General features: G+C 39.8%; 1 protein-coding gene across 2 annotated transcripts in view; it reads left to right on the top strand.

Moving 5' to 3' along the window:
- Window positions 1-25,096, top strand: part of Prim2 (DNA primase subunit 2) — a 182,814-nt gene that overhangs the window by 114,454 nt on the left and 43,264 nt on the right. Inside the window, exons 9-10 of one of the 2 annotated variants that reach the window (XM_013117302.2) lie at window positions 8,594-8,666; window positions 12,928-13,113. In XM_013117302.2, coding sequence (XP_012972756.1) covers window positions 8,594-8,666; window positions 12,928-13,113 — 259 coding nt within the window. The remainder of the gene's footprint in view (window positions 1-8,593; window positions 8,667-12,927; window positions 13,114-25,096) is intronic. The other variant, XM_021230328.1, reaches the window with a different exon arrangement.

Genomic DNA, 25,096 nt, shown 5'->3' with positions numbered 1-25,096 from the left:
GAAGGGGTGGGGATTGGCTAATCTCAGTAGGGTTCTGTAGGGAGCAGTCCCAGGCTGTAGTCATCCAGGAGGAGGAAACTGCAGCTGCTGGGTTTTGTATACTGGCTTTAATTAAGGGTCAGCCTTTGACTGACAACTGTACTCCAAGCAGGGTGCTGCTTTGGCATTTTCTTGAGCCTTATCTATGGAAGGCTTGGTCATTCCCGTGAATCTGAGGCATTGGGGTCCTTGTTGTGGCCATTCTCATGTCAACAATACACATTCATCAGCGCTTCATTCTTCCAGCCTCTTAGTTTTCACTGTTGCCCTGGCAGGTACTCTTTCTTAGTGGTGGGTATCCTGAACCAGAGCTGAGCAGTCTGTCTCAGGGCATCATTCCTTACACACACCAGAACATCACCGAGAGCAGAAGGAATGTGATATATTTACTGGTGGGGGCGGGGAGGACAACTGAAGGGAAGTAGCAGCTGAACTGGGTGGGGTAGCAGTTATCTGCAGGCCGCTTCTCATTTTTATCCTGCGTCTCTTGCTACCCACAAATGCAGATGATATTGCATATTGTCTGATGATAGTTTTCTGAGGAGCCCTTTTAAAAGTAAAATTGAGTAAAATTCATGCTAGTGGAAAAATAATGTATATGCAGTTTTGACAGAGTTTTATTGATTGTGTTCTCATTTGGAATCACTGCCAGGAAAATCACCTGGACTGATACAAGTTAGACACCATTTACTAGGGATTTAGTTCCATTTACTAGGGATTTAGTTGTAAAAAGGCTCACTTCAATTTCAGTGGTGACAGCGGCTGAGTGAATTTTCTTGTGATGCCCTTTGCAACAGGAAATGATATGCCCTTACTTTGGCTTCCATGTTTTCCTTCACACTCTACAAATCCATACCGCAGGGGATTCAGTTTTCTAAAGGTCTGAATAGCTCTGCTTAAGTGATCAGAGTTTTTTTTTTTTAAATATCCAAAGTGGCAAAACTGTGATTGCAAACTGGATATATGTATGCTGTGCAGAGACCCTCGTCTCCTCTTCCTGGAACTGTTTTCTATCCGTGCCATGATGCATGTGGCTTTATTTGAAAAGGTTAGCCTGGGACTTGGGATACTTTTATAGAATGATCCAAGAGATCACAGTTCATTTTGAAAGATGCTTTAACTTACTTTTTAATGGCCCAAATAAATAGGATTCCCTGATGCACCAATCAGTTTTGATTACTGGTGCTTTTTTTGCTGCTTTCATGTTTTATACCAGGGTAAAAATATTAACTGAAGCCTGTCAGATGGAGGGGGTAAATAGTAGTGATCTCTTTAGGTTCTGTGGTACTGGGAAATGCTTTGCAGAGAAAAGCAGCTTATTTTATATGTTATTGTTTTATGGACCTCAGAATCTATTTGTTGAGGAAAGACATTCCTGGAGGATGGGAGAGAAATCCTTTTTACTGTAGTTTAGAATCACGTTTGCACTCCATGGTTTCTAATGAAAGGATAGACAGTGGTAGTTGTATGTTGAGGTGGACCAGGCTATCCCAGCTCACAAGTAGAAATATGTTGAAGCTTAGTTTTTCTCCAAAATGTACCTTAGTTACCTTACCTCCAAAGTAATCCCTATCTAAGATTGCTTAAGTGCAAACTGTGTCCTCTATGTCTAATACCTAGTTCCCGAGTAGATGATTTTGAAAACAGACTCCTTTGCAGTAAATGAAATGACTCTCTTTGTTTGGCCCAGCTGTAGCTCATTTTATGCCCATGACTATCAGGAATTTTAGTTTGGCAAGTGGCAGAGATGGCAGGCTAGTGACTGTGTAGGTATGCTTACCTAGCCATCCAAAGGATCATGTGACTGTCTTTTGTCACTGTACACATGTACAGCAGTGCCGTTAGTAAAAACATAATGGGAATTGCATGCATACTTTTATATTGCCTAATGAAGATAATTTTAGTGACATCTTCATACTCAAAATATAATTTTAATGTGTAATTGACATGACAAAGTATTGATGAGATATTTTATATCACTGTATTTGAAATCAGTGAATACATTATATTTATTAGTAAGTGTACGGCAACTTAAGTGCTCAGCAGTCATTTGTCTAGTGGTTCCTAGCTTATGTAGACATTGAGAAGTTTGTTTTTTTTAAATATGTCAGAGGTGAGTAAAACTGATTTCATGAAGTTGAATTCCATTTAAATGTCCTGCATTTGAAGTTGAAATTTTACCTTTGGAAATGTCCCAAAGAATAAATGTTGTTTACAATGGTATATTCAAAAAAAAAAAACTTCCAGATATCAGACATCAAAGGACATCTAGATGTTTCTACCTCAAGGCCAAAGAATTCTTACGAAGTATAAAGAAAGTAGATGAAAAATTACTCTCTAGTATTCACTGGAAGAGATTAGTAAATGCTAAGAATGGAAAAGCAAGGCAGTAGATGGGATGTGAGTGCTTCCTTTATGAGGCAGATGTAGGATGATCCCTGAGTTCAAAGACAGCATGGTGTAGCCTGGGAGATCCAGGCCAGCCAGGGCTCTTAAAAAAACGAAAGAAAGCAGTCAAAGCATGTTTAGGTCTAATACATTTAGGCCTTGGTGAAGATGATGGTTATAGTAAGATGAAAGGTACAGTGATGAAGTCTAGAAATCTCCTGATCTTCATGGCAACCTTTGATGGCACTGCCAAGATTCCAATTTTAGTCCCTGTCTAACAAGATGACTACAAGATTCCAAGAGCCCTGTTTACTCCCATGTTGTCTGAGCCTCCAGGACTGTTCTGGGCAAACCAGACTGGCTGTTGTACACAGTAGAGTTGCAGCCAAGACCTCCCCGGTTGCAAATGCTCCACCAGTGTTTTCACTCATTAAAAGGAGAAGAGGAATGGAGGCATAACCATCCCTGAAAAGCTGACCTTCACTTCTTGTTTGTAGTGATGAGGGGTGATGTTCATCACCGCCACACCATGAGGAGATTTTTCCCCTGTTCTTAACCAGCTGATCTTGCTGGGAGATCCACAGGTCCACTTCTGTATAATTTCTGTTTGTTTTTTTCCAGCTTTCAGTTCCCATATTCTGGCAAAAAGTCCCCGTCGAGGGTCTAAGTATCCAAATTCTACTATGTGCAACCAACAGGACTTGTATTTCTGTTGCTTCTGCAAAGTCCAGAAGGTCTACCTCTCACTTGGGATTCACACGTGGATGTGTGCAGATGTGTTTTCCAGATTTATCGTTTTAGATATAACTCAATGGATTATTTACTTAGATATTCATATTTTCTGTAAATTAGACATTTGTATAAGTGTTTTAGAAAAACTGTACTTCATTGTGAATGGATTATTTGTTTTTTTGAGTGTCAGTCACCTGCCATACCCATATTCCTCAATATTGCATTGACTTAACAGGGTTAAAGGTAGTACCCTGTAAACTTGGTTATATAAATGTAGGTTTCGATTGTGATAGTTAGTCTTGATTGTCAACTTGACAGGAGACAAGTCTCTGGGTGTGCCTGGGAGGGAGTGTCTAGGTTAGCCTCTGGGAATATCTGCAAGGGATTATCTAGTTAGGTTAACTGAGGTTCAGGAGCCACCATGAAAGCCTGTGGCAACAGTCCTTGGGTTGAGCAGTGTTTCTTGATCTTTGTATTGTCTTGTAATTTAGTAGTTAAGATCTGTTATATAAGGACAGAAACTGAATTGTGGGAAGAAACCTATTCCACTGAGTGTCTAACGGCATTTTAAGATTAATTAATTATTTTTTTTTTGAGACAGGGTTTTGAGCCCTGGCTGTTCTGGAATTCAAGATGACCTTGAACTTGGAGATCTGCCTGTCCCTGACTTCCAAGTGCTGAGATTAAAAGCATTTTTTTTAAAGGAGTCCAGTGTGGCTGGATTTATGTTGAGGTCTTTGATCCATGTGAATGGTGATAGATATGGATCTATCTGCAATCTTCTGAATGTCAGCATCCAGTTATGCCAGCACCATTTGCTGAAGATGCTTTCCTTTATCCATTGTATAACTTTAGCTTCTTTGTCAAAAATCAGTTGTTCGTAAGTGTGTGGGTTAATATCAGGTTTTCAATTTGAGTCCATTGGTCTACCAGTCTGTTTTTGTGCCAATACCAAGCTGTTTTCAGGACTATGGCTGTATAATAGAACTTGAAGTCAGGGATGGGGATGCCTCCGGAAGTTCCTTTATTATACAGGGTTGTTTTGCCTATCCTGGGTCTTTTGTTTTTCCATATAAAGTTGAGTATTATTCTTTCAAGATCTGTGAAGACTTGTGTTGGGATTTTGATGGGGATTGCATTGAGTCTGTAGATTGCTTTTGGCAAGATTGCTAATTTTACTATGTTGATCCTACCTATCTAAGAGCATGGGAGATCTTTCCATTTTTTGGTGTCTTCTTTAATTTCTTTCTTTAACTACTCAAAGTTCTAGTCATGCCTCTTTATATTTGGCAAGATAATGATTAGGGATACAATATGAATTTAGTGAACTATTAAAATGATTTTTAAAATCTGTGTTTGGAACAAATGACATATCGTGATATAAAAGGTTAGGAATAAAATAGCTTTTATGCTCATTGATTCTAACTTGCTGAAAACTGAACAGTGGTGTGACCATGAATCAACCTCAGAATGAATATTTTCTGTTGGATCTGCATGTGTGTCTCCTATTAAAATTATTTCTAACAAATTTGCTGTTATTTAACAATTAATGAAAAAAACCCATGAATTTGAAAGAAAGCTAGGAGGTAGGTAGAAGAGGATTTGGAGGGGGCAAGGGAAGAGGGAAATGATGCAATTTTGTTATACTCTCAAAAGTTAAAAAATAATAGAAAAGGAAAAATTGCTGTTACTATTTCTTTTCATCTGACATAATCACTGGCATATTTATAAAATGGGTGCATTTTTAAAAATCGTAAAATGAGAATGCACAGAGAGTACCTGATATAGTGTCTGCTTTCAGTTAGAAGTCTTATAATAATGAAGTTGATAGCACTCTGGATATAGTAGAGATGTGCTTACATTTCTTGGTTACCTGCAACAACTTCCTTGAGAAGCAGCTGTTTAGTGCTCCCTGTAAAAGCCAAAGCTGCTATTTCATGAGCTAGTAGGTCATTCTTTCTATCGTCTGTCTGACTATCTCTGTCTGTCTGTCTGTCTGTCTGTCTGTCTGTCTGTCTGTCTGTCTATCTATCTATCTATCTATCTATCTGGTTTTTTGAGACAGGGTTTCTCTGTGTAACAGCTCTCGCTGTCCTATATCTAGCCCTGTAGATCAGGCTGGCCTCGAGCTCACAGAGATCCACCTGACTCTGCCTCCCAAGTGCTGGGATTAAAGGCTAGCTCCACTACTTCCCGGCTAAGTAGTTTTATTCTTTGTGGAAGTGTAGCTTTTTTGTTTTCTGTTTGTGTTTTGATCTTTGAGTTGCTGTCAGTCCTTTATTTCATATGGGTCCCAGAGGTTGAACTCAGGCCATCGGTCTTGAAGGCTTTTGCCATTACTCGCCGAGCCATCTCACTGGCCTGAGCTGTGGGTGACATTTTACATTCAAGCCAGAGCAGAGCTCTTTTCAAGTTTATACTTGAAGTTGTTTTATTTCATTACAATAGGTTTTTTCTTTTGAATTTGTGTCTTGGAAGCACTCAAGTAACTCAGCTATAAATTCCCTATGATTCTTGACTCTTCTGCCTTTTCCCTTAAGATATATCTATTCTTTCCCCCCCAAAAAAAATCTAAATTCATCTATTGAGATAAGTCAAAGTCTTACCTTCGCTGGCCTAGATGTAATATTGCCTAAAATATTCTTCCAGATAGTCATTTTCTATTGTCCAGTTTCTGTCTTTTCTGCTTATTCTTCTTCCCTCTGATTTTTAAAGTGTGAACCTGATGATGTCAGTTTGATCCTTGGATATTCTCAAGATTTTTCATTGCAGTAGCTTACACTGTCCATGCCAACTCTATCTGTCATACCCAGCTTAAGTAGTACTATAAAATACTTAAGAGTATCTGGGGTCTTTCCTTATTCGTCAAGACATAGACAATCCCTTTTTATCATAGATGGGAAGGAAAATCACATTTCTAATATCCATTTTTGTCATTGCCTCCAGTGGATTCCATATTTTGCTATATGTGGCTAGTGGCTTCTTTTTCTGTTTTGGGAGTTAGATGTGTGTGCTGTATTTATTCTCTGTGTGGTTTTATGTTGTAATTCTCTTACCTTTTACTCTTTTCCTTGGAAATTAGCCTGTTTGTGTATTATAACGTTTAGAATCATGCATTTGTACAAATGATTTCCATTTTTGGCAAACGTACATGGTCGTTATCCTCCCCCCTCACCCCCATCCACTGGCTTCATCGATGCTGTGTAGCTCAGAATTGCCTCAAATTCCAAATCCCTTTAGCCTACTAGATTGCAGGTGTGTGCTACTGTGCTCTGTGTTTCTGTATGATTCTTTTAAACCCATTATGCTGCATTAATCTATCTAAGACAAGCTCCTGTGGTGAAGTAATTATTTGACTGCGTTTTATTGATAGCCATTTATAATTACATCTGTATATAATTTTTACCACTACCTGTGTATTTGTTAATAGTTGGTTTGGGCATTTCTTTTAGATGATTGCAATCATCATTTTTATTTATGCTTTTGAATATTGAGGTTTACAGGGTCAAAGGCCTGGCCTAGTACAGAGCTGGGTGATATCTCCTGTAGGCTCATACTGACTGTCCTACCGACTACCTCATATTTACTGGTAAAAGATGCAATTGCTCTGTTGTACTAGAATATACATTACTGATTTTAATTAGCACTTTAAATAAGCCATATCATTTTCTTTCTCTAGAATATCTAGTCAAGTCTGGCATCAATACTTCCATTTTACAAATGAGAATGATGGCAAATCAGGATAATTGACTCTTCCAGTTGTATAACTAGTGATTTAAAACCCAAAATAAGAAAGGTCTTCAGACTTGCAGCCTTCTGCTATCCATTACTCTATGGTGCTTCTTTGTTCTGCTGTAAGATGGGGAAGTAAAGTAGTTTTTTATTCCTGTGATTTTACAGAAATAATGGTCCTTTATGCTTGTATAAGAGTAGAAAACAGGAACCAGGGTGGTGGTGAAATGGATAAAATGCTTGCTATATAAGCATGAGCACCCCAAGCATCGACATAAAAACACATGGGCTGCTGGGCGTGGTGGCCACCTGTAATCTCAGCTCTTGGGAAGTGAAGACAAGGACTCCCTAAGGTAGGCTGGGTAATTAGCTACATCAGGGAATTCCAAGTTCAGTGAGAGACCCTGCCTCAGAAAATAAAGTGGAGAATGATAGGTAAAGACAGCTGACATTACCTCTGGCCTTCACACATGTGTACACACATACCTAAGAGCACCCTCACATGTGTGAACCTGCAGACACATAAACTCTACATGCATAAACCTGTCAAAACAGCATAAATCATTCAAGTAACAGCTGTGGGTTTTACTTAGCATGATCTATGTATGCATCATGTTAATGTCCTTGATGGAATATGGCAGAGCAAATGACACATTACTTAAGAGGAGAGGAAGGCCTAGGCTTGACAGTCGCATAGGGTACTTGCAGCATCCCAACACACTACTCCAGGCTTGTTTTCTAATTCATACCTGTTGTGTAATCAGTGGAATTAATGACTGTGGAAGCAGCAGCTTCTTGAAGAGCACATGTGTGGTTCTGCAGAAAAGTCTGTACTTAGTGGATATGAAATAGAGAGTCTGGAATTCTTTCCCGAATTTTCTTTGGTTGTATCTGTGTAAGCCATGGGTTGACTGGATATATTTTTCTATATAATATAGCAAACTGAATGCAATGGGATTTTTGTTTATGGGGTTAGACATGGATAGTAGATTTTGCCAGGGATATGAAAAATTACAAAGATGAATGGTTTTGCATAGTACATATCAACGTGTTTCCAAACTTGTAAATAACACCACAGAGACATTTATTATGGGAAGAGGATGACAGTGTCATAAAGAAATGCAACAAAGAGACAAGTTTGCCTCTGAATATATGCCACTTGATCCTAACACATTGCTAATCTCCTCACTTGCTGTGTAAATTAAGTGTTCTCCCCAAATGTATGTGAGGAGTTAATTAGAGAATGTGCATGGAGATTCCTTCTCACTGAGCACTGTTAAATATTTTAATGAATGACAACTACTACTGTGTATCAGGCTTTTAACAAAACCAATTTCCATTTGGATCCTATGTCAGCACTGACAAGTCCAGGGATCGGTGGTCAAGGGGTGATTTCTCATTCAAACTCTCCTTTCGTTTTCACTCTGTTGCAAGTAGAGGAGGTTTAAACTTTTACTGAATAGATTATGTTTGTAAGAATTGAAAGAAGTGCCCTGGGGTAGGAATCAGGAAATCCAGGCTGGCGCTCCATTGTAAGCAATTCATTGTATATGTCTTATTAAATACATTTAAAGAACTTGGCTTTCTGCTGAGGCTCATGTGTAAAATGTTTTCTTGTTATAACTTTGATCTTAGGACAAAAATTCTGTTTGAAGAGATAAAAGCATTTTACAGATTCCATTTTGTTCTGCTTGTTTTTCAGTCATTCTTACACTGGCCAAGATTACAGCACCCAGAAGAACCCTGGGAAGATTTCCTTAGATCAGATTGACTCGGTAAGCACCAGCCCCTGTTAAAGCAGCTGTTTCAACCAGAGACCCTAGATGGGAAGGTGGGGGAGCAGTGCCCCATTGCTTCTGATCATATCTTATATATATGATTTTATTTTAATTGTAAGAAAACCAAATTTAAGGGGAAATTTTTGCAATTTTTTAAAAAAAGATTTGATTATTGGAAAATGGAATTCTTTTAAATAACAACCATTGCGTGCTGTTTATGTGTTTACACTTAAATACTGCACACATTTAGAAAAGGAGAAATGAGGTGTATTTGTTAGCTAGAACCATTATAGCAAAAATGCTACAGATTGGTGACTTAAGTACCAGAAAGACAGTTTCTCATAGCCAGAGGTGTGAAGCCTAAGCTCTAGGTTTTCTGGGGCCTTTCTCCTTGCTTTATAGACTACCGCTTTCCTGTCTCATGAGATGGGTTTCTCACTGTTGGCCTATATAGCCTGGTTGTTTCTCTTCCGGCGTGTACACTAGTCACCTTTAACAGTGTTGTGACCCCATGTAACTTAGTTACCTCTTTTAAGGATTCTTACTAAATATAATGGAACTCTGGGTACTGGTTAAAACTTCAATATGTAAATGTGGGTGCAGTTCCCCAGGAGCATTGACTGGTACCAATGAAGGCTGCATTACCATGTGGTTCATTTCTGCCTTAGTTTACCTTGCAGTTCCTCAGCAAGAGCACTTGTTTTACTTCAGTTTCCAGAATTTCTTTGTAATCCACTGTAGTATGTAGACTTTATCCCACAAAGAAAAAGTAAGCCCACTATAGTCTTTATTTACAGCTACTACTTTACTTTTAAAAAATTAAAAATATAACAGGGTTTTAATGCTGGAATATGAGAATTACAATAAAACAGATAAGAATGAATAGATTATCTCATGGCAAATCATAATTTAGTATTTAACAGTTAATATGCCTGGAAATAACAACAGAGTTGATTTCACATTTGCTCTTAAGATGTCTCATCTTTTAATTTCCTCTAAATAGTTATTTCACCTTCGTGGTCCCTTATTGCTTTTCCATTTCTCCATGTGGTCACTGTATTACATGAATAGTTGGAATTAACTCCATCCGTACCTCGAGCCCTTTCACCAGCATGTGTGAGCGGTGGGAATACCAGGAACCGTAGTCACCGAATCATTTACTGAATATAGATTGAGCTCATCAAGTGTGTTCCTTTCACCAGCAAGTGTGAGCTGTGGGAATACCAGGCATTGTACTCACCGATTCATGTAGAAAATGTAAATTGAGCTCCCTGACTCTGTTGCTTCATCCTTATAGCACCATGCCTCAGTGTGTCTCTTGATATTTGCTGGTCACAGGCTGCTCCTTCTAGGTTGTTCTGTAACTGAAATCTGTATCTGTCAGTGCCGCTGTTGTACCCGTGTCACTCTTCAAATGGGGACTGTATGGAGTCAGTGTCTTTCTTAGTCTACACAACCTCTTCTGAACCTTCTCTGTCAGGACTCTGATTATCTTTAAAGCCCTGGGATCATGACATAGAATGGATACTTCCCTCGATGCTAACCCTGCCCCAATTCATTGATGGTTTCATTCGCACAACCCTTCATCTCTTGCTGTCCTCTGCAGCATCCCGTATTCTGTCCTTCCAATTTCTCTTTTGGCTCCATTTCCTTTCCCTGTCTTAGTGGCCAACTCTGTGCTCAGTTGTCTTTATTTCTATCCTTGGGACAGTCACTAGGTTCTTCTATGCATTCTTTCTCCTTCCTTTCCTGCTGCCCAGTTCCTTATCAAATCATCAAACCCTCTGGTGTTTATGACCTGTCTTCTGCTCTCTCATAGCTTACTCACTGCTTTCTAGTATACCATATTCATTCCATCTCAGAGTTTTAAATTTTCATAACATGAGTGGTATTCTTGGATCTTCACTGAAGTAGAATCAAGCTTGAAAAATATATGCCTGAGTTGAAGTATGGTTTACCTTAGAGACTCGTTTGTTTCCAGCATTCTCTTTCCTAATCACACTCAATCGCACTGCTGCTGTATTCGTAGACTTAGACACCATTTTTACCCTTTTTTATGCCCATGCCTGTGTCTGCATCAGAGTGTAAGGTGCTCCACGAGGGGACCTGTGACTCTCTCTGCACTGGTAGTTGTGAGGGCTGCACACATAATAAAAGTTTAATAAATGCTTGGTGGTTGAGAATAGAGGAATTGGGAAATTGTAATAAAGGAAACAGGGGTTGAATTGTGTCTTGAGGGACTGCCTGCTTGTAAGTAGATCACACGAGAGTGGGAAGGGTACACCAGACATGTCAGCAGAGTGGAAATGTGTAAGCATGACTCAGCCCCTGGGAAAGAAGACTTCTTGTTGGTACAGTGACAAATCAGCTCTCAATCCCTATTGGGCTTCGATGGCATTTGTCTTGTGCCCTTGTTTCATTCCTCATTGTTTAAGTTATTGTACGATTTGATTTGTGTAACAGTGGTGTAATAGTCATATTGTTCTTTTACTTACCTGAATGGACTGTGCTTTGTCACCTTGTTTTCTAAAATGCTGAATAAAATTTGATCCATTATATATAGTTGAAAAGTTAGCAGGCATTAGGGGATGATGTGAGCTTACACCAAGGATGTTGAACATACTCTATTTTTTTTTCCATTAAGAGAGAACCAAACTATTCATGTCACAATGAACCAAAAGGCTTTCTGTTCGTCATTACACAGGAAGATAGAGGTCTGTGTGGGTCAGTTTTAGAATAGAATTTAGTTGTTCTTTACTGAGAGGAATCAGGTAGTCACTGGAGGGAGCAGCAAAGTCAAACAAAGCAAGACCTGGTCCTCCTCACAGGGTGAGCAGGAAGTTTGCCCTGCTGAGAGAACCCACATCCTGGGAGGAAGAATGCATTTGGGGAAGTTAGAGGGAACAAGGATGAGATCGTAAGTGAAAAAAATTAAATTAAAAACCAAACAGAGATACTTCTTGGCATCAAAAAAAAAAAAGACTTGCATTTTTAAACTATTATTTAAACATGTTTATTTGAATTTTCTCTTTGAAACCCTTTCTCTTACTATTGTGTTCTACTTTATGGCTAGTTTATATTACTAATCAATTTGCTGCTCTGCAATTATATTTTCAGAACTTTTTCTTAGAAAAATGGAATATTATGTCCACAAACCCTGTAAGACTATTCAGAGCAGTTTCGTTTGTAATAAAAAGGTGCAGACAGCCTAGTGTTATTAATTGAGCAAATGGTTAAATAAACTGTGGCTCATTCAGGCCATAGATTGTGCCTGGTCTTTGACCTTCCCTGTGTTGTCACAGGAGAACCTTGAACCAAGGATGAGGAACTAGCAACAAGCCGGTCCTCACACCTGGCATACTGTGTGATTTTGTTTAGTTGGTTGTCTTGAAATGACAAAGTTACAGCAATGAACAGATTGGCTGTTTCTAAATGTTTCTAACCGAGGGAGGTGGCAGTGCAGCAAGCAGAAATTGAACAGAAAGGAGAGGGGATGGTGAGGCGGCTCAGTTGGTGATACGCTTGCTGTGTGTGAGGATCTGCGTCCCTTCCCCCAATCCACATAAAAAGCTGAATGTGATGGTGTGGGCCTGCAATCCCAGCACTGGGGAGGCGGACAGGAGAATCCTAGAGGCTTGTGCTGGACAGTGAGAGCAATAGAGGAAGACCCAATGTTGACTTCTGGCCTCCGTACACAAATTCAAGTGTGTGCACGCATGTGCACTAAATGAGTGCAAACAGGGAATCGGGATCTTGTGGTGATGAAATCATTCTGCATCCTGACATTCTGCAGTCTGCATCCTGTGGTGGAAGTATGAGCCTCCATGTGATGAAATGTGTACATAGAAGTACATGTACAGCTGTGGGAATCTGAGGAAGCGTAGTGGGACCTGTCAGTGTTGAATTTGCCTGCCTTGAAAGACTTTGTCTTTGAGGAAAACTGGGGACACGCCATCTCTTTGTGTTATTTCTGGCAACTAATATTGTATTATTAGCCATCTAAAGAAAAAAACGTAAAGGAGAAAAAAGCAGGGAAACTGGCATTATTATTATATAATCTGCTATGTTCAAAGTGTTACCAGTTTGATTTTTAATCAATATAAAATCATAAGACAGTCTCGTTTTCAATCTGTATTACAGCAATGCTTTCTATGACTTAAGTTCTTCATTCTGACTAAATCAAATTTACAATCACAGCAGATATAATAGGGATCTAGTATATCTTCACCATTACCTGAACTTGCTTTTTTTCTTGTAGCTTTCTACCAAATCCTTCCCACCTTGCATGCGTCAGTTGCACAAGGCTTTGAGGGAAAATCACCATCTTCGTCATGGAGGCCGGATGCAGTATGGCCTGTTCCTGAAGGGCATTGGCCTAACTTTGGAACAGGCTTTGCAGTTCTGGAAGCAAGAATTTATAAGAGGAAAGATGGATCCAGATAAGGTAACACTGAAAAGACAGAACAACAGCAAATTCAGTTTTGTTAGTGTAAAACTAGAAGATCAGTTTTTAAAATATGCACTAAAACTCGGCTGAAAATTATAAAAAAAACACGTGGCTTAGTTTATGTAAAAAGAAATTCACATGTTAATCTAGCAGGTGCCAAACAAAAGCTTGGGAAAGGTGTCTTCTTAAGTGAGCATGCTCTCGGCGGGCTGAACTTGCTTCCTGAGTTGTGTTTCTGTTAAGGATGTTTGTGTATACACACACACACACACACACACACACACACACACACACACACACACACACACACACAGTGCCATTTGAAGGTTAGAGGAGCTCATGAATACATAAGGAGAAGGCGGTTAAAATGCTTTCTTGCGGGCTGTGTTCAGAGCTTCTCACAGCAGTTACTCCAAACCTTGGCAGCTGCTTTAATGAGTCTCAGCCTGTGGCATCATGTTCTTCGGCCTATTCCTCAGTTCGTCTTTCCTACTAATGTCAGATGATAAGATTTTGTCTGGAAATGTGGTTTTTGTCACTTTTATATCATGCTCTATATAAGGGAAAAAGTTTGTGTTTATTTCTTGATTTACTTCTTCTGGAAAATAGGTTAATAGAGAATGAAGAATGTTTATATAAATAAATATCACGCGTTGTCTTGTATTAGCTTCCCAGGGCTGCTGTAACAAAATTCCATGTCTGTGGTTTAAACGACACAGCTAATTTCTCTTGGTTCTGGAGTCTGTAAATTCAGATCAGGGTGTTGGTCGATTTTGCCTCTCTATAGACTGGCCCCATGGCTTGAGGCTTGGCCTATTCACGTAGTCTTTTCTGTGTGAGTGCCACTGCTGCTGCCACTGCTGCAAGGACTCCGGTTGATTTGTTACCTACACATGCAGCATCTTACCCGCCTTGCTTCTCCTTAAAGGCACTCTCTAGGAATCCAGTCACATTTGGGACTAGGACTTCAAACTAGGAATTTTAGGATAGCATGACTCAGTATGTAACTTATCTCTGGTTATATATTTAAAAATCTGACTCTGTATGTGTGTGGTGTGGTGTGGTGTGGTGTGGTGTGGTGTGGTGTGTTCCATAGCACACGTGTGGAAGTGAGAGAACAACTGTGGATCAGCCTGAGATTGTGAGCGTGTGGAACAATCCCTGCACCTGCTGAGCCATGCCGACCAGACTGCTTACTGAACAAAGGAAGGGCGAGTGTTCTATTGATTTGTTACAGTGGGTTAATTTGCTACTTTCCACTGCTCATGGACACACTTTCAAAAGGATTTTGCCTTCTTGTGAACCAGCACCTTGACTCTGAGGTTTGCATTCTCTTGGTGGTTTACATAATCCAGACATGACAAGTCCTGCCCTTGGCACCATCACCTTGCAAAAATGTTCTCTCGCTGTGGCTTGGCCTGACCCTTACCACAGGGCTGAAGGACGTTCCGTGCTTGAGCTGTGTAAAAATCAGGGTAGGATAGAAGAGACACATGTCAAGCTTTTAGAGGTACCCCCTGGGTACCTCAGGTCTACTTTGCCTTTCGGTCACTCCGTGTCGTACCTGAGAAGACCCATGCAGTAGCAGCATCACCCTAAAGTCTATTTTGAACCTATTTAATTTTTTTCTTATGAGATTTTTTTTCCTCATAATTTAAAATTTAGCGTACAAAGAAATTAGGGGATAATTTTTAATTTTCTTTGTAAATAAATAAGAGTTTATATTTTCATTAGTTTATTAACTGTATAACAAATATACTATTTTGACTAAGATTATATTGCACTTAGGTTTTGTTTTTACATAAGCTGTACTTGTAAATAAATGGTCATGTTTTTCTCAGTGTTCTCTTTTCTTTCTTTCTTTTTTTTTGGTTTTTACAAGACAGGGTTTCTCTGTATTGTTTCGGAGGCTATTGGTCCAGCCCAGCCTCGAACTCACAGAGTGCTGGGATTAAAGGCGTGCGCCACCACCGCCCAGCTCTCTTTTCTTACATATACAAAGTTTAATCATCTATGGTATGATAAATTTGTGGTACTCTCTCTCTTTTTTTTTTTTTTTTGGTTTTACGAGACAGGGTTTCTCTGTATTGTTTTGGAGGCTGTCGGTCCAGTCCGGCCTCGAACTCGTAGAGATCCGCCTGCCTCTGCCTCCCAAGTGCTGGGATTAAAGGCATGCGCCACCACCGCCCGTCTGTGGTACTCTTTTCAATGTAACTGAACTTTTTGTTAGTTTGTACAGTTAAAACAGTCTAAAGAGATACAGAAAGTGTCGGATTACAGTACTCTCACAGTATCTTCTTAGATGGATATGGAGAATGTTCTAACAGAACTTTTTTTTTTTTTTTTTGGTTTTTCGAGACAGAGTTTCTCTGTAGCTTTGGAGGCTGTCCTGGAACTCACTTTGTAGACCAGGCTGGCCTCGAACTCACAGAGATCTGCCTGCCTCTGCCTCCTGAGTGCTGGGATTAAAGGCGTGCACCACCAACGCCCGGCCTAACAGAACCTTTTTTAAGGTTGTTGTGCTGGTTAGTTTTATGTCACTCTATACAAGCTAGAGTCACCTAAAGGGTGGGAACCTCAGTTGAGAGGTCCAACCCAGAGAATGAAGCAACCATCCCTCATCTGGGGCATTCTGTTCATTGCTCAAATCCAGGCTGATAGAGTGGGTAGCATGTACGGGGGCTGAGTGTGCACAAGCTCCAGGCTGCTGTGCGCCACCCTGTTGGCCCCGCTCAACAAAGCCTCGCTCCCCCACTGTAGCCGTCTCTCACCTGTCACCACCATTGCACACTGCTCGCTTCCTCCACCTTCCCACCTCTCCACTGCATATTGGTCTGCCATTGGCATTGCGTGCTGCAGTATGTCACACACTGTAGTTTGTGCCCAAACAGCTTTACATTGTGAGTATTCACGAGACTTTGGTCTAGTTCAAGTTTTCTGGTTTCTGAAACACTGTAAATATTGGACCATGGCCTAGACTCGTCTCATATATTCTGCTGTTGCCCAGAGTCAGGGTGATGTTGCAGCTAGGCGGGGTTTGGGAGCAGATTCCATGCAAATTCAGACTTCTGCAGCTCCTGACTCCCACACACCTCCTTGTCCTTGATGTCAGCCACCCTGAAGCTTGTCAGGCATGACCTTTGTGCTTGCAGCCTGTTGGGGGAGACAGGGCAGCTAAAGGTATAGACTCATCATTCTCCATGCATGACTCTGTCCCGCCATCTTTTTTTCCAGTTTCATGCATGTCTACTTTTTAAAAGCATCTTCCCATAAAACTTGACTTTTTTTTCTTCTAAGTTGTTCTAGAGCTACTTCCGGCTCTGCAGATGCCCTTTCTGCCTCTGCATCACCCTTAGAGCTCTGAGGTGGGTGCTGGTGGCTGTTGTCATCCTTGTTTTCCTCCCTCAGTCTCAAACTTTTATTAAAGGGTGAAAAAAACATGTCACTAAGATATTCATTCACTTGGACCTTGGTTATTAAATCACTCAGTCACTAGAATTAAATTGAACTGGTTAATTATAAAAACCCCTGTCACAGTGTCCTCTCATCCAGATAGCTTATGGTGGTGTTAGTGTCACTTGACTTTTGGTTCCTCTGGACATTAAGCCCAACATAGAGGATTTAATGTCACAGTATCCTCTCATCCAGATAGCTTATGGTGGAGTTAGTGTCAGTTGACTTCTGGTTCCTCTGGACATTAAGCCCAACATAGAGGATTTAATGGCTGCAATTGTGGTCCTTGCATGCTGTACGCAGGGTCAACTACATTCTGTTGAAACTGAGTCAAGGAACATTTAGGACTATTTAAGAAGCTTATCTTTTGTCCCAGAATTTAGCAGGTGATGATACAGGGTAGACCTGAGTTGTTCAGTTTCTTACCAAAGAAGAAAATATTGTTACTCATGAGGTATGACTATACAAATCAAGACCTGGGGACAGGGCCTATAGTTTGTGTTTTCAGAATCTTCCACGTGAAGCTGATGCCCACTATAGATTGAGAAAAATTGTTTTGTGAACGACCCTTAGAAAAATTCACGTTCTTAACTTGCATATCCAGTGAACATACTCTGCACGTCTCCAGCTCTTGTTTGTTCTTCTGTCTGCCTCTGTGAGCAATTTAGGCATAATGATCTGTTCTTTGTCAATAACCCATACATATATTTAAAGGCCTGCTACATGCCAGGGCCTAGTAAATGCTAAATGAATATGTACAGCAGAGTGTCTCAGCTAATGTACTGCTAATGAATCTTCAATATACTCCAGTATTGATCCCGTGAACCCTTGGGGAAGCTAGGCCAGACCTGGGGTATTCATAGCTCATTACCTTCTATTGTAAATAGTGCTTTCTTTTTCCTCTGGAATATTTTCTACATTGTTTTATATGTGCCAAGTGTCATGCTTTGAAAAGGTAGAGAAGTATTGGCAGAGAATGTAGGCTTGGACTTGGACAAATAGTTTTCTGCTCTATACAAGTTATGTAAGTATACTAGGGTTCTCTAGTAAAAAGAACTAACAATGAATATATATATTAAAAGGGGATATGTTAAATTGGCTTGTATAGTACTGTCCGGGTAGTCCAGCAGTGGGTGTCTCATTCTGGGGAGGCTGAGAACCCGGTAGCTGTTAAGTGCACAAGGCTTTATACTTCAGAAGTCCTCATCTGGTGCTAAGGTCTGGAGGATTCCCAGAGAACCTTTGGTTTTTAGTCCACATTGGAAGACAGAAAACTCAGGGTTCTTATACCAGTAAAAGAATGCCACAGCGGTAGCAACAACAGCAACAAGATAGATGAACTTGCAAGACCTCCTTTTATCCGTATTACCATTAGAAGATGCCACCCACATTTAGGTTGGGTCCTCCATCTCTGAATAACTGACCAAGATAATTCCTCACAGGCAAACACTTATCTACAGTTTCTCTCTCCTACTCTCTTCAGTTTTGCAGCAAATGGACACTTGAGCTCCTTGCCTAGCTCATGCATTCAGTCATAGCTGTTGCTGAGCATCTGTGGTCTGTCCAGACCACTTGGCGGATGTGAGGAAGACAGCCTCTCTTCCTAGTCCCTGAGATCATCATATGGGAGGGGGAGGTGTTCCAAAAGGAATTAACAAGTGTTTTAAAAACTGCTAAGTACAGAATGACCAATTGACCACTTATTGTTGCCTGGTATTTGCTAGGCAATATAATGAATTGTTAATGTATATTTGATTGCATAATCCTTAAAATAGTCCTGAAGAGAAGTGTTACTTAAGTATATTTTCCTAATCGAACAGTACTAGACCATAAGGGTGTGTTCAACCTAAGTTAGCAGTGTTTTGGTTAACAGTGTCTTGTGACCTTAGAGCAAAAGCAGAGAAGACATAGTGTGAGCTCATTCAGGCTTAGGGTAGCAAAACAGGATGCTGCCTTTCATGATGCCTGTGATTCTGATTCAGTTCAAACTCAGACTGTTACTCCGGGATAAACATTACCCCCTACCCCCATGAATAGTGCAGTAAATTTAAAGCAAGAGTGTGGTATAGCACTAAACCTGGTTAGATGTTGTCCTAAATGCCGTGTATTTCCCAGTCTCCAGAAAAGGAGACTAGGTATATCACAGGTTGACTGTGGTATGAAAGCTGTTAGACTCAACACCACTTTGGATAGAAATTTTCAGTTTTATATTTAGTCACTAGAGCTTCAGTAAGTGAGGACTTATACTTAATCTCAGTTTCTACTTTGATGAGACCTAGACTGACCTGGGAAACCAGTTGCAGCACTCCTGTTTGTGGGTGTCATGATTAGATTGACTGAGGCAGGATGACAACCCTCCCCCCCACCCCCACCCCACTGTGGGTATCACCAGTCCCTGGGAATCCTGCATTCTATAAAAGGAAGATGAGTCGAGCATGAGCATTCCATACTCTCTGCTTCTAGATGGTGTGACGTGACCAGCTTCTGTCTCAAGTCCTGCTGCATGACTCCCATCATGGGAGACTGTAACCTCAAACTGAGCCAGAATGAACCTGTTCTCTCTTTAGTTGCCTTTGGTGGGGGCATTTTATTGGAGCTGGAAAAGATACTAAGACATAGTGATTGTCTGCTAAGGGTTAGAGAGAAGTACCGGTACACATGAAATAAACGTAAATATTTGTTCCTGTGAAGTAAAGTGGTATTTATCATGTTAAATTCTTGATAACTACACTCCTCTGTAATCATGCCCACATTTATCTTAAATGACCTATTAAACCTAACTTGTAGAAAAAACCTTTCTTAGTTGATTAGCTGCTTACATTTTGGTTTTTCTTTCAATGAAAATTTGATTTTACTTGAATGTTCATAGTGGTGATATCATAAGAAAGTAATTTTAATGGAATAAATGAAAGTTTTGCAAAAGAAGTCTAAACAACTATAGCTGAACAGCAGTTTTAAAGGTACTCTTAGGAATTACAAAGTTGCCTTGAATGTATTCTTAATGGTTTTTCATTCTCTTCTACCCCAGTGTTGGGATCCAGCCTAGGGTCTCATACATGTTGGACAATCACTTTGCTGCAGAGCAATATTCCCAGCACTTCTGCTTTAGACTTTAATAGGGATATGCATGTAGGAAAGGTTGTCTCCATCTCTTTGGAGCTACTTTCGAACACTGATTCTGGATAGCCTGACACAAGAGAGTGAATTGACTTCAGCAGCTGGGACTTGTTTTAGGAACAATCAAGAAACCCTCCAGTTACACAATGTATTAGGTTAAGTCTATCAAGTGTTAGTATCTTTTCCCCAACACTATTCCATTGAATACTGTGTCTGGTAAAGCCACTAACTAGTGGTTTTTCTGTGTCAAATGATTTTTTTTCAATTCTTTTTTTCCTTCCTTTCATTGAAATGTTTTTTTTTCTCACAAAATATAACCTGATGACTGTTTCCCCTCCTCTTTTCCTCCCAATGCTCCCCACTCCCCTCCCTTCTGGATCCACCCCTTTCTGTCTCTCATTAGAAAACAAACTTCTAAAGGTTAATTAAAACAGAAGAGAATAGAATAAGGTAAAACCTAAACTATTAAGTTAGAATAGGACAAAACTAACAAAGAGATGGAAACGAGCCCAAGAAAAGAGAAAGAAGCCTATAGATGCAGAGATGCACTCCTTCACATGCTTGGGCTTCTAGTCTCAGGTTCTTGGTCATCCATGCAATGTTGCAAATGAGTTCCATCTTGGAGTGGGCCTTAAGTCAAACATTGGACAGTTCTTGAGTCAAATCAAACATTGGTTAGTCAGTCTCACAAGCTTTATGCCACCATTGTACTAGCATATCATGCAGGCAGGACACTGTTGTAGATCATTATAGCTTTGTGTTGATGTTTCTCCTTTGGCAGCATGCAGAGTACCTTCCTGTATCATAGACACTAGTACACAGGGTGAAGGCACCAGTTTGACTTTTCCATTTTCAGTGAGTTGTGTAGGTGTTGTTTTCAATAATGAAGGATGCCATCCATTTGTGGAGAGCAGTCTGTAGTCTTGGCATCAGCCTGGGTTGTTTGGGGGTTCACATGGGACCCCTTTGGCCAACAACTCAATTAGATGTAACCCTGTAGGGTGAAATTTGGTACACCGCCATTACCCATGTGGCATAGTAGAGGCACATACAGATGAGGTAATAAAAGGGCGGTTTACCACACCGCTAACCATACCCACTTTAAGCTTGACTAAAGACGTATATGGAAGGAGGTGGTGAACTACATCACTAGCCAGGCCCACTTTTGGGCATGGCTAGGGGCATGTACGGAGGAAGGAATAAAAGACTGAGTAGCAGAACGTCTCACCCTCTTTTCGGCTTCTGGTTCAGAGGCTGAAAAGTACTCGGCTCATCTGGGTTGCTTGTGTTTCTCTTGAGAGTAATTTCTACAATAAATACTTACTTATGCTCAATAAGTGTGCCGTTTATCGTTGCAGCATCATTTTGGTGTCACAAGTTTAGCCTAATCCTGATACTGGAAGCTTCATTTGGTGACAAGTGATGTCTTCCTAGTACTCTGTCTTCCTCATTATTTGGTGATTCTCTTTAAAATCACCTACACACACACACACACACACACACACACACACACACACACACACACACACACAGAAAGCTTCTACTATATTAGATCTCCATACTTCTCCTCAAATAGCCCTTAGTTTTGTCTGCCTCCCCCTGTATTTCCTCCCTCATTCCCCTCTTCCCATCTTCTCCTCACTTGATTGTCTCATTACAAATCCCTCACACCCCATCCATAACTATCTATTCTGTTTCCCCTACTTAGGGACTTAAAAACATCAAATGAAAATTAGATACCTTTAACTTACTTATTTTATTTGTACATTCTGGGGATTGAATTCATGCCCTTGTGCATGCTGGGCAAAGCCCTTTACTACTGAGCCGTGAATCTCCCTAACCCAAGATTTCAACTTCAGTCATTTATTCATACCAGTGGTCCCTTTGGATTAGACTGATGATAAAATGGAACTGCATCTAACTTTTTAACTGAAGAGTCAGTTTTATTAATGTACCTGATGCTCTTTGGGAAAGATGGTGGGTAAATATGTAGCTTCTTATGAAAAAAAATCAGTTTAAGATTTCACAGAATATCTCTTTTTATTTCTTTTATGTATTTATTAAAAATGCCATTATATATTTGTATATATGTAAATACACACACGGACATATGTTACTGTTACATAAAGATGTTGCAAACAAGTATTCTCTGTAAGACGAGCATATCTCTTTGTAACCATACCCTTCCATTTTCACCATCCTCTCTTCTATTAATCCCCATGTTTCCCTAGTTTTGTGCTCATGTAATATATGCAACCATAATTTCTGTCTTTATATAAAATTTAGGATTATCTCAGTTTGCATCTGATTTACTGAAAATTACATAAATTCGTTCATTAGTCAAAAGCCAGGTAGACTAGGCTACATAAGACAGGTGAGGGGAAAGTGGGGGGCGGGGGAGAGAGAGAATATGAATATGCAAAGGGCATGGAATACAAAGTCTTTACTATTTTGTTCTGACTCTTGAATTACCTTCCAGTTAATTATAAGTTGTTTGAGAGGCGCAGGCATTTTGATTTTATATTCAAGTAACATTTATTGAATACTCAGATGTTTTTTATAATTTAACAAACACAAGTCTCTTGAGTAGGGTAATTGGGCTTGATTCGGATGGCAGCGTAGTGTAGTTGGGAGGTTTTATTCTTTCGAATCAAATCAGAGCTCAGACACATCTGCTCATTATAATCTGTGACTTTGTATAAATCTGTTCTCAACTTCAGTTTCTCGTGCCTTGGGTAAAGATAATGATGGGATTTATATGGTGATTGTATATGATACTATTTGTCTGTTATTTAGCAGAGAATCTAAATTGCTTGCCCCTAAGTTCTCATTTAATGTGAAGTACAATGTGGTAATATCAGCATGAGAGCAAGCTCAAGAATGAAATAGTATATTCTCCCAGGGGACTTGGAGGGCTTCCTGGGGGAAGTTAGTGTTTGAATTGAGCCCTGAATGATGGTAGTGTGTGAACATGTAGAATTGGGAGACAGTGTTTTCTGAACTGTGGTATGCTTCTATTATAAAGACCATTGGTAACATCACAAAGGATCTTTTAAACTGTGTTTTGGCTAAGGAAATAAAATCATTACTCAAGTGGATGATTCTTATGTTCAATCTTTGTAGAAGCTGGATGTTATTAAATCTCAGTGAAAGCATTCCTGCTGGGTGCTGCGAAATTATGCATAGGCTTCATTGCTTTGCAATCATCTGTAATGGGGGATAGGAGGTAGATTCTTTGAGACACAGAGCTTCTATTTACAGTATCAAATGTCTAAAGAAGGTTGGTGTTTTCCTTGTTGCAGTGAATTCATAGTCTTGCCTTGGCTTTATGTCATTGTTCTTATTGTTTGTTTTTAATCTACAAGTTGTACCTTTCTCCAAAGTGTATCTAAAGATCTGCTTAGCTTATGGTCCTTTCTGACGGGCTTTGCAGAAACCATCTTTTTTATTTGTAGCAAAGATAAGTCTACTGAGTGATGAAGGACTGAAGAGCTGGGCCAGCAGAGATCCCAGGACACTTGATGGACAGATCTTAGATGATACGGATGCCGCTGGTGCTCTGCATCTCTGGAGCAGAGCAGTATACTTCTCAGATGTTTGAGGTGTCCAGGGCATGGCTTAGTTCTTGATCTTTATGTACTTACTCTAGACAGTGATCTCATTCATTTTATAAAATTAAATGCATATATGAATTTATGATTTCTAGTTGAATTCAGCTTAGCATTTTCCCTGAGTCCTAGACCCTAATTTTTCAGTATGTATTTATTATCTATGTTCTGAATCATATAAATACAGTTCACAGATCATCTCAGGTTTCTAAACCTGAGTTCCTGGTCTGTGGTGCAAATCATCCTCCTCTTTTCCAGTTCATCTCAGGTGATGACAACCACATTGTTTTGACGGGTTCATACCAAAACCTTGATGATTTCAGGCTACGCCTTTCTTATATACCTGCGCAGTCACAAGAGTGGTCTAACTTAATTTTAAATGTGCACCACTGCTCTCTTTTGATACGGAGGATCCCCCACTTGCAATTGGTAGGTGGTGAAGACTGAAAAAGTATTAGCAGGAGGTCTTCAGGCCTCTGGAAGAGGATAGTGGGAAGCTACCCTTTCCTCTTCTTGGTCAGTTGCTTCCTGGTTGCCATGAGGTAGCCTTGTTCTAGCAAATGTTGCTTTCTATGATAGTGGCCTCACTGAAGCCCATAAGCCAGATGTGTAGGTGCATCACTGACTAGAACCTTCAAGCTTTAAGCCAAAAGATGCCTTTCTGTCAGCCGATATCTCAAGTATTTGCTGTTGTAATAGAAAGCTGACCAACACAATTACTGTACCTTCAGTCCCTACAGCCACAGGGATAGTCTACACTACCACCATCCTCTAAACCATTGTGATAGCTTCATAGCTGAATTTTGGGCTTCTGTTTCAGGGGACTTCATCACTCAATAGAAGTAGAGAAGTAGAAAGGCCACCACAGATTATTCTTTTTCCTAATAGGGGATTACAATTCCTACAAGTTCTGGGACTGAACCTTCAATAACACTCACTCCAGCATCCAGCCCCAAATTTTGAGGGAAGTAATTATTTCCCTGATGCATAGTCAATTGACTATACTATAAAAGCATTCCATTAGTGCAGCTAATTTGAGTTTAGCAGCTTCTTTTTGGACAGTTGTCCTATATATCCTAGATACATTATTAATGCCAAAATAATGAGAATGTAGTGAAGTGTACTCACTACCACAGGTAAGTGGTCATAATTCCATACTTTTAATGATTTACATTGTATTTCAGGATTGGGCAATGCTTCAGGGTTACCACTAGACGTCAGTAATCTGCACAGTGAAGGAAATACTGGCTAGTCGTCATTTCAAGTTGAATTAGTATCAGAAAAAGTAGCTTCTGTCGTCAAAGCAGAAAAAAAAGTCTGTAAAGGATGTCTAGTTACTTTTCCCTCAGAAATCCGTGGCAAAACCTCACCCACTTATATTTGAATAATGCATTTGTTTTAAAGTAATGGTGGTTGACAGATGGGCTTTATTTAGTACTTTATAAAAGTAAAGTTCAGCCATTGAGTTTTGCAAACATTTTATTTGACTTAACATTAAAATTTTATGTTTATTTCCTGACCATGTAGACATGAGACTCTTCATTTAGTGACAAAGTAGAATATACTAATGAGAATGTCTTCGGGACATAATTATGTAGACTTAAAGGAGTGATGTAGTTTTAATTATGCCCTTAAGCTGGTACACTTGCATATTAAATTCACCCATGTCTGTATGTTTTCCTCTGCAAACTTGCTTTTCTCGGGCCCTAACTTGCTAATCAGCTCACAGATACAATCCAAAGTTATGTAAGCTAAGCTGAAGGCTGTCAAAGAATCTGTTCAAATTACTTGTTCAAAACATA

The sequence above is a fragment of the Mesocricetus auratus genome, unplaced genomic scaffold (assembly GCF_017639785.1).
Source record: "Mesocricetus auratus isolate SY011 unplaced genomic scaffold, BCM_Maur_2.0 Super-Scaffold_100021, whole genome shotgun sequence".
NCBI classification, from domain to species: Eukaryota; Metazoa; Chordata; class Mammalia; order Rodentia; family Cricetidae; genus Mesocricetus; species Mesocricetus auratus.
The sequence above is the reverse complement of the archived record's forward strand: the minus strand, read 5'-3'. Positions and strand labels throughout refer to the sequence as shown.